General features: G+C 35.0%; 2 protein-coding genes across 3 annotated transcripts; one reads left to right on the top strand and one right to left on the bottom strand.

Moving 5' to 3' along the window:
* Positions 985-4,290, top strand: LOC109234249. Of its 2 annotated transcripts, none has more exons than XM_019400151.1 (9): positions 985-1,090; positions 1,314-1,375; positions 1,467-1,581; positions 2,148-2,219; positions 2,343-2,404; positions 2,512-2,662; positions 3,050-3,130; positions 3,198-3,287; positions 3,841-4,290. In XM_019400151.1, the coding sequence occupies exons 2-9, from the start codon at positions 1,371-1,373 to the stop codon at positions 3,985-3,987; spliced, it is 723 nt and encodes a 240-aa protein (XP_019255696.1). In that variant the 5' UTR covers positions 985-1,090; positions 1,314-1,370; the 3' UTR covers positions 3,988-4,290. The 2 variants fall into 2 exon arrangements, with proteins under 2 accessions (XP_019255696.1, XP_019255697.1); XM_019400152.1 differs by having other exon boundaries at positions 986-1,090; positions 1,314-1,368.
* On the bottom strand, positions 4,500-8,131 carry LOC109234248 (eukaryotic translation initiation factor 5-like). Its single transcript, XM_019400150.1, has 2 exons — positions 7,960-8,131; positions 4,500-6,554 (listed from the first exon to the last, which is right to left on the bottom strand). The coding sequence occupies exon 2, from the start codon at positions 6,247-6,249 to the stop codon at positions 4,903-4,905; it is 1,347 nt and encodes a 448-aa protein (XP_019255695.1). The 5' UTR covers positions 6,250-6,554; positions 7,960-8,131; the 3' UTR covers positions 4,500-4,902.

Below are 9,772 nucleotides of genomic sequence, written 5' to 3'. Positions count from 1 at the left end.
TTTATAGGAAGTTCCTTACACAATAAAAAGGTAAAAAAGAGTTCTTAAAATTCCTAATATAAATAAGAATTAAAGAAAACACTTCAAGTAGGAATCTTCTATTCTCCCACAAAATTACGTATTTGTTGTAACTAGGAACAATAATTTTTTTTAAAAAAGAAAATCATGGACATGCTTTTCTAATCCAAATAGGATCAACTTTGTAGGATCGGTGTATGTGTAGTTTAAATTGGAAAAGAATTCCATCATTTGATAATTTACAATTGAATCCTTAAATTATACAAATACTTAAGGGCATAAAAGTCAATCAATATCTCAGGGGTATTTTAGTCGTTCAAAATTTAATATAGATTATTCATGTTTTTATAATAATATATATAGATATAAATATAGATATAGATAGATAGATATAAATATAAATATAGATAGATATAGATTAAGTTATTGCTTCTTCTAACTTCTTTTCCTTTAAATAAATTTCAAAAGCATTTTTCAAGGGAAAAAGGATAAAAAAAGTCAACCAATCAACTACATTCTCTACATTCAATTCGCAATCATAATATACCTATTTATACCGTGGATATCAGCCTACTTAAATATAATCCGAGACTGACTATGCTTTGTGAACATGAGAGGAGTTTTTAAAAATAAAAAAAAGTTCTCTGTCCTCCATATTATTAAAAAGGTTAAAAAAAAAAAAGGTCACAGTGGGAAACCTCGGCTTGTGTAAAAGGAATTTGGACTTGAATTGCTGGGGAGGTTGACCTATGATCATGACTACAACAATAAAAACTGTTGCTTTATCCTTAAACCACAATTCTGGAGAAACCCATTCTGAAAGATTTGGACTTTGAGATGAAAAAAATTGGGATGGCAAAAATGAAAATTTATACATGGGAAATCAAAATGCAAGGTGGAAGCAAAGAATGAAGAAGAAGAAAATATGTTAAGAGTCTGTTTTCTTCTCTTGCAAAAATGCCATTCCATTCTTATAAGTTTTCCTCCTGTTAATAATTCATTCACTTTTCTTTCCCGTTATTCAAGTTGTTTCTCGGTATCATTCGTCCCCTCGTAGGATCAAGGGTGTTGGGTTCGATTCTTTTTCACAAATTTAAAACTTTTCGTTTGAGTTTCATTTTTTTTTCTACTTCCAATAATTCCTGGAATATTAATTATGTTCTTAGCAATGCTTTAACCTCTTCAATTCAAAATAATTAATATCATTTCTAAGAATTTGTTTTACATGATTTATAGCTACTATATGCAATTATTTTTCCTATAGTTGATCCTTTTTTTCCTGCTCCATAATGCAGGTGACCTGTGTTCCCTGAATCAGAACTAATTTTCACACAGACTTCATCTGAATATGTATGTTGTACGTTCCAGAACTAGTATTACTATGAAAAAAAATATTAGACCATAATGCTGATATAAAAGAATGACAAACTTGTGCTTCCTATATATAGGATGGACATCCATGTACAATCTACACCAAGGAAGATGGAAGAATGTAGGATTTGTCATGACGGTGATGAAGATTCAAACATGGAGATTCCCTGTTCTTGCCGTGGAACCCTCCAGGTTTGTTATGGCAACTGTTTGATTATTTGTTATAGATATCTGATATCTGAAAAATATGCTCATAGTTCTCACCTTATATATAAACCATCCTAAAGGTACCACAAATGGATTTTATACTCTGAAAAAGAGTTACATATATGTAATTTGTGACCATGACTTTCCATTTTTGGAATTCCTTTGGCTATTATGTGTTACTTTTAGGTGCAGCTCTTAGTACATTGCGCATTCTACTAGAGATTTGTAAAACTTCACAGTTTGGATTCCTATTTGTTTTTTGTTTTTGGTTGCACAGAATCCAAAAGGTGAGGATAATATATAGTTTGATTTCATATGAGAAGATCAGTTATGCCTATAATAAGCTTTATGCCATCATTGAACAGAAGCCTTTACGGTACTCTGATGTAAAAAAAATTATCATGAAACTGAACATGTCCTAAATGAAGCTGCAATAACAACGTGGATTTCATCGGATAAGCCAAAATGTAACGGCTACTAAGACAAGCTGTGTCTTGGATGCTCAATCATTTAGTGATATTTTGTTCTTAATGAACTTTTTCTGTGCACAGTATGCCCATCGCAAATGTGTACAGAGGTGGTGCAATGAGAAGGGGGACACTGTCTGTGAAATTTGCCGCCAGGTTTGTAGGTCTAATTGTGATTGCATACTTTTTCATCCTGTGTTCATTCTTTAAACCAGGACCCAAATGTTGCTATTGAGTAGGTTGCTCTTAACCATGCTTCTCTTTAATGTGAGATTACAGAATTTTAGGCCAGATTATACAGCACCAGCTCCTCTGTTTGGCGGATTTCCAATGAACATGAGGTACTTTTGCCAGCTGAAATTTCACAGGCTGTTCTTCACAAAACTGTTCTTTATCGTTCCAACTAATAACTAAGGTTGCTGTTGCTTGATCTTGTTCGATTTCACAGAGGAAACTGGGAGATTTCCATGAATAGCCTTGATTATCCTCAATTTGTTGCATTGGCTTCTGCAGACCACAATTTTCTTGATTATGACTTTGATGAGTATTCAGTATTTTATCCAACAAGTTTGATATGCTGCCGCATTGTTGCCATAATGGTAGGCACCGACTGTGAATAGACAACATCTTGCTTCGAACATAAGAGTTGCTAAGAGTAAATTTGAGAAAAAAGCTGATTGTAGGGAAATCCTTTCAAGTAGTTATGTAGGGACATCATGTATTGCTCAATGGCGCATCCACTCTGGATAGAAAAGGCATATAGAATCACTAGACTAATCCACCTAAGCACTAGTTCTTGCCTCGAGCGAGATTATATTTTTATTTCTTGTTATCGGAAACAACCTCTCTACCTTTAGTAGGTAGGGGTAAGCCTAAGTACATACTACCCTCCCGTACCCCACTTGTGCGATTACACTGGGCTTGTTGTTCTTGTTGTTGTTGGAGATACAATTTGTAAATTTGATTTCTTCCCTCTGTCCATGCAGTTTGTGCTTCTTCTGATGTTACGTACAATCCTGCCACTTATCCTTAGTGTTGCTGGAGATAATTCGATAACATTGATCATGGTTAGTGACACAATTAAACTTACTTCAAAAGAAACTTTTTCGTTGGTTTATGTATTTGTCTTTCTAGTTATCAGTGTTGAAAACTATCGGAATCGTACTGGCGGTCTATGTATTGGCGAAAGTTTTTCTTGCTATACGACGTCGGAGGCATCAACAGGTGGGTAAAGTATCAATATTGTTGTAGTAATATTTTTGAAGCTAAATCATCTCATAACATTCTATGCTATTCTTCTTTTCTAATAGTGGTCTCTAATTCATTGTTAGTTCCCTTTAATTTCTGTTGCCACAAGCTTCTAATAGCAACAGGCATTTCAACCTGTTATATTTCTGCTATTGGGACTTTACACAACTGCGCATGAGCACAACAATACTCTCTATATATCCCATGAAATTTGCATAAACACCATATCTAAGAGTAAGAAGTCATCTGTTGATGTATATTCTGATTTTGAATTACAGCAAAACTGCCTTTAACATACTAGTGATATTGATCTGCCAGATATGAAATGTAAGTTAAGAAGATGAGATCAGACTGATTTTGACATATACTCTTTGACAAATGACACTATGGACCCAAAACCTGAAAGAAATATTACTTGCAATGATAAACTCGCCATCATTGCCAGTACACTCTGTAGCACCGTTGAAAATGTTGTAGCAATGAATGGTTGTTGATTTCCAATTTCCTCTCTTCTTTATGTTTGTTTTAGGATCTTCATCACTCTCAGATTACCCCATCAGATGAGGAAACTGAGTTGCCGTTACAACAGCATCCGCATTCTCGGATTGCTCCATTAGATGATGAGAATGAACTATCACTACAGCCACCTCAGCCACATTTTATACATGTCCAATGAATCCTTAATTAGCTTAAAAGACTAGAATCTCAACACCAGGCACTGCAACTGGTGATTCTCTATTATTGTTAATCAGCTCGCTGCTCCATGATGGAGTGTTCTTCTGTTGAGATTTGAGCATAAGATAGATGGTTCAGCAAATTCATTGTCGCCAGACGAATTAATGCAAAGCTGCAAAAGGAACTCAAATGATCAGGCGTAACAGTATCTGCTTTTGAGGCATTTCTAGCTCGCTAGTATATCTTGTACTCCATCTTACATCAGATTTACTTTTAATATTATTACAAGAGAAAATGACTTGTAGCAGAAGAGCAAAATCATATTAAGCTGTCCGTCAAATTTACCATCGATCCTAAAAGGGGGTTAAGAGTTCCCCATTTCCCGCATTGTACGAAGAAAGTCAATCTAATGCCAGGCACGAAATCCTTACTTTCCTGCAGTAAGACTCACTTTCAAGTGCAAATTCATGGCACTAAAAAGAATTTAAGTTAAAAATATGAATGCACTTTAACTGGTAAAATAACAAATGCAATTATATTTTTCCGGAGCTCGTAATGAAAATATCACCACAAAAATTTGCTTACAATCTCATCGCTGAACCATGGGAAAGTTGCTATTTTACGTTAATAAGCATTTAAACTTAAAAAAATAATTCACCCTCCTCAACAAGAACAAGTAGCTACCATATTCTGCATAGTACACCTTTCCACCTTAAAAACATCTAAAAGAAAACAAAGGCATCACACGACAGAAGTACCATGAAATTAGAAACACAGACCCAAGCAAAACCATAAATAAAGAACACATGAACTCCAAACGAGTAATAGTCTCTCTGGCAAAGCAGCATATGGATAAAAGATGCCAGAACATAAGCCTGCAGAGAACACAATCTAAACAAGGATGAGAATTGTGATCTCATTCCTCCTCGGACTCCGACTCAGCACTCTGCAGCCAATCAACAAAGGGTTTAACATTCTTCCACATTTTGGGGTCCTTTTTATCCCCAGCAAGACCCTCTTGAAACCACTGCACTATAAATTCCTCCTCCAATACATCAGCATCATACAAAGCTTTCAAAACTAGAGCTACTTCTTTCACAGCTGCTGCGTTAGATTTCCCACAGAATTCTTCTAGTGCTCGGAGCAAACGTAGTTGTGACCCCTCCTGTTGACCAACAGCGGCAAGAAGGAAACCTTTCTTCTTAATAACCTCCTTGGCAAATCCTTTCTCAACACCATCCAAGAGTGCCTCATAGACAGCAGTAACTATGTCCTGAGGAGATCCAGAGAGTGAACCCAAGAAGGATCGAAATTGGCTGGCCGTGACTCCCTTCTTCAGATGTACTTTCACTTCCTCAACAAGTGTCTGAGAGTTTCTCTCTCCATTCTCAGCTTTGGAATCATCCTCAGATGGCGCTGAAACAGCCTTGGAACTTTGGCGTGCTTGAGTAGCTGCCTTGGGTTTCTTCTCTGGTTCATTTGTGGAGAGCATAACCATTTCAGCTGTGACAGCACTCAACTGTTCCTGGATGCGCTGGTGCGCAGCTTCCATTGATGTATCAGTTTGCCACTGAACATCATCATCTTCTTCATCATCCTCTTCCACATTCACATGGCTTCTGGGTGGGGAAGCATGATCCTCATCAGAGCCACTGGCTTTCTTTTTGGAGCTAGGTTTTGCATTGGCTTCCTTGGAAGAAACCTTCTTCTTTGTTTCTTTCTTCAGCTTCTTCAGTTCTTCATCAGCAACCTCGCCTTCCTTTAATCGCTCCTTTTCAGCTCTTCTCATTGCTTTCTTGTCCTTGGCACCTTTCTTAGACTCAGGTGGGTTCTTAAGAATAAACGTTGTCAGCTTGTCTCTCATGTCTACATCAGAAATAAAACCACATGCAGCACACTTCAGTTGGATCATCTCTTTTTTAGTGATAATGATCTCAGTTTCAGGGTTTCCACACCCATAGCACTGAACGAATTTCTTAATGAAATTCTCAAGAAGACCAGCAAGCTTGGCAGTATCATGAGCTCCATTGACAAGGGAAGTTCCAGTTTTTTCATCAAACTTTGACTGAGCCCCAAGCTCACAACCAAAAAATTTTGTGGTGTAAGATGCTGGTCTTGCTAGAGCTTTGGCAATGTCAACCATGTTGACCACGTTTGTCTTGATGCCATTTCCGCGTCCCTCTATCTTGGTAATCATCCTCGGCATCTTGTACCTGTAGAAGGCATCATCACTGTTGGCAGCTCCAATATTCTGCAAAGCCATTTTGATTCAGTGAAATTTCCTAAACAAAGCGTTAGGGGTTTTCAGAGGATCCGTTGGCCCAAATTTTGTTGAGAGAAGGTTGCGTCTGACTGCAACCACAAAACTCTAAGTGTCCTTCCGAAAACGAGTCGAGATGCATACAGTCAACCCGATCAGATATATGACTGCTCCTTCTTCTTGACGTAGGACAATATTCTCCAAGCAATCCAACAGTTCCCAAATAGAGTATGGCTTGTTTGGACATAAAAGATACTTCAACTTAGACACTACAACTTGAAACCCCACAAAGATAAGATGCCAGCAACCTTCAGAAAGAAAGCCACATCAAAAAACAAGGGGAAAGTTATGAGAAAAAGCAGTTGTTACAAAATACAAGCAATGCCGTAAAAATATAAAAATAAAAAAGGGAAAAAAATGATACTTAATTTTAAAGTCAATTCTTTCAGTCATAGAGCTGAAGCAAGGTAAAATTTAAGGAAAATGATATATTCTGGGATTTATGTATATGAGTAAACAGAAGGCCATAGGTAATGTTCTCATCATTTCGGCAATTTAACCCCCGCTAGAGTATAACATTACTTGGGAAATTTAATATTGCATATTGCATATCCGAGCTTCTGAATTGCAAACTACAGTGCCATTTGCTGGAAGAGTCGTAAAGAAACCCATTATTGCAAAATTTTAGAAATCAAAAGATATATCGCACACTAATGGGCAATGGCCGTATCTTTAATATAGAATTGGTTAGAGTTCTTCAAGCTGAATCAAATCATTTATGCATAACCATAGTTAATATAGCCTACTAATCGCCGTAACTTAATAAGTTATGATAATCCACTATAGGATGTTCAGTCCTATGCTAAGTTGCTCGGACTCAGGTGCGGGCATCCGATACGGGCACGGATCAGAGTGTCGGATTCGGCAAAAGCTAGATTCTATGATCCGAGGGTGTGGATCAGGTATGGATATGGGTGCGCGAGGATTCGGCTAAAAAAATTCAAAATTATAAAAAAATAGAGCTATAAGTCCGAACTCAGAACACGACCCCTTGAATTCTTGGTTTTTCTGGAACACAAAGCAGCAAATATGAAACAAAAATACTACAATATTGAAGGTATGTCATTTCGCATGTCTTAAATCTGTTTTATTTTTAATTTTGAGAAATTAAAATCTCAATTGACCGAATCCGGGACGTATCCCGCTCCCGTCCCATCCCGTCTCGAGACGGGTGCGGAGTCCGTGCAACTTAGATCCTATGACCATCTAAAAGAAGCACAAATTGAGCATCAAGTAGTAAACCAAAACCATATAACCATCCCAGTGCTATCTAAAATAAGAAGATATTCATAATCCACCTCATATGAAGCAAAAAAAAAAAAAAAGAATAGCATAAATGGCGGTAACAATTAAATTCACTGTAGATATAAATTGGTACTTTCCTTTGCTAGATTCTACAGATGCTGATTACTCAGTTATACAAAAAATTATATGTGGCAGACGACTAAGCTATTGGCACTAAACACCGAGAAGTGCACAACTTACTATAAAAAAAGGTATAAACACATTGAGAAATCAATCACTACATAATCAAAAAACTGAAGATAAACTATGTAATGCATAAAAACACGAAGCCGACATTCAATCAACAGTTTTAGATGAGCAAAAGGAATATAGAAAAAATACAGAGTAAATCGTAATTAGATATCTTACCGATTGAACGAAGCAAATAATATTTGAAGGAACAGAAAAAGTGGAGCAGTTGGAAAAGGAAGAGTAGGGTTTGAATATATAAAGGGGATAAAGGAGGTGAAGAGGAGAGGCGGCGAAGGGATTGGTTATATAGGGTTTGAAGGAAGGAAGGAAGGAATTGGTAAATACTTATCTTAGTGTAAGAAATTTCAATGCTAATATTGATTTTGGTTTCTATGACCCCACTAAAAATCCGCATTTGTTCATCTTGACCGTTTCATTTATGTCTATGTGATGTATCAGTTGACAAAATTTAGCCACGTTCATCCTCACAGAAAGAAAAATACCTTTCCCTTCGACCAAGAATTATGTAAAACGTTTATTAAAGTAAAAAAAAAAAAAATTAAACTTGATATTTCAGACTTTTACGATGAAATTACTACTTAAAAATTAGACACTATATAATGTTATTATAAGTTATTTCTTCCATCTAAGAAAAATATAAATTTTAAGAGTATGATGATCAATATATCTAATTTTTAAATAAGTTTGAACATTAACGGATAAATATTTAATAATTAATGTACGAATCAAAATTGAAGTAAAAGGTACCAAGAGTTGAGGTTGTTTATTGTTAAAAATATTATTAAGCTTTATAAAATTAGTCAAACGAAAAATTATTGGACTTTTAAAATAGTTTAGTAATATCCTTTCGCATGGGAGTATTTAAATTTTTTGTAATGAAAGTATTTAAGAAAATAGCTGAAATATCTTAGTTAAGGAAACAATTTTATGTGATTCTCAAATAATAGTGATGTCAAATAAAAAGGAAGATGTGACACATGATACATATCTATGTGACTCGTTTTTTTTTTTGGATGTATCTATATATTTGGTACAATCAATTTATATTCGACCATCATAACTTTCAAGCATTAGAATTATTAAAAATATTTATGGTTTTAAAACTTTGATGGGGTTCTTTTTCTCTAACTACATTTTCCATCATGTTGATACTCAGTTTTACCATTGATATTATAATATTTAGGGATTTTTACATACATATACACTATTTCAAACCTTATTACGAAAAATATCCACAGTTTGGTATTTACCTAACCTAAATACATTTTAGTTACAAAATATATACAATCCACCTTAAAAGGCTCCAAAATCCATTATTTGTGCCTTTAATCAAGGGATTTAGTTACACCCTTTTTCTTTTTTTTTCTCCTCTTCTCTTTCCTCATTTTTCTTCCACCTTAATATAGGTAATTATGGATCTCTAAGCTATTTTTGTTCCAAACACGTAGGGGCATTCAAGAAAACAGAAAAATCAAACGAAATCAAATTGACGAAAAACCTGATATATCTTTTGATTTGATGTTCATTTTTAAAAAATTAATAATGCTGGGATACCTCAAAGACCTCGATTGGTTAATTTACCTTAGAGATCATAGAAAATAGCCTTTACTAAGAAAAATAAATAGCCTATATAGAACGAAAATCAATAAGCTACATATTGAAGTTACTGAGTCCATAGACTTTTAGCTACATCCACCTCTCTGTATTTGTTTAATTTCATAAGGAGTTTAATACACATCTTAAGAATGACGTGGGATAGCCTTAATTTTAAAAGTATTTGTTTAAGCTAGCTTTTATCTCTTTTCTAATTATCTCTTTTCTATGATCTGGAGATTTTCCCAGTTATTTCCTGTTGGATCACACTCAATATTTACTGTATATCACAACTAATCTACAACTTATCTACAACTTTCATACATTATTTCTACACAGTTAAATACAACCACAATATCATACAACTTAAATACAA

This window comes from Nicotiana attenuata, chromosome 11 (genome assembly GCF_001879085.1).
Source record: "Nicotiana attenuata strain UT chromosome 11, NIATTr2, whole genome shotgun sequence".
Classification (NCBI taxonomy): Eukaryota; Viridiplantae; Streptophyta; class Magnoliopsida; order Solanales; family Solanaceae; genus Nicotiana; species Nicotiana attenuata.
The sequence above is the reverse complement of the archived record's forward strand: the minus strand, read 5'-3'. Positions and strand labels throughout refer to the sequence as shown.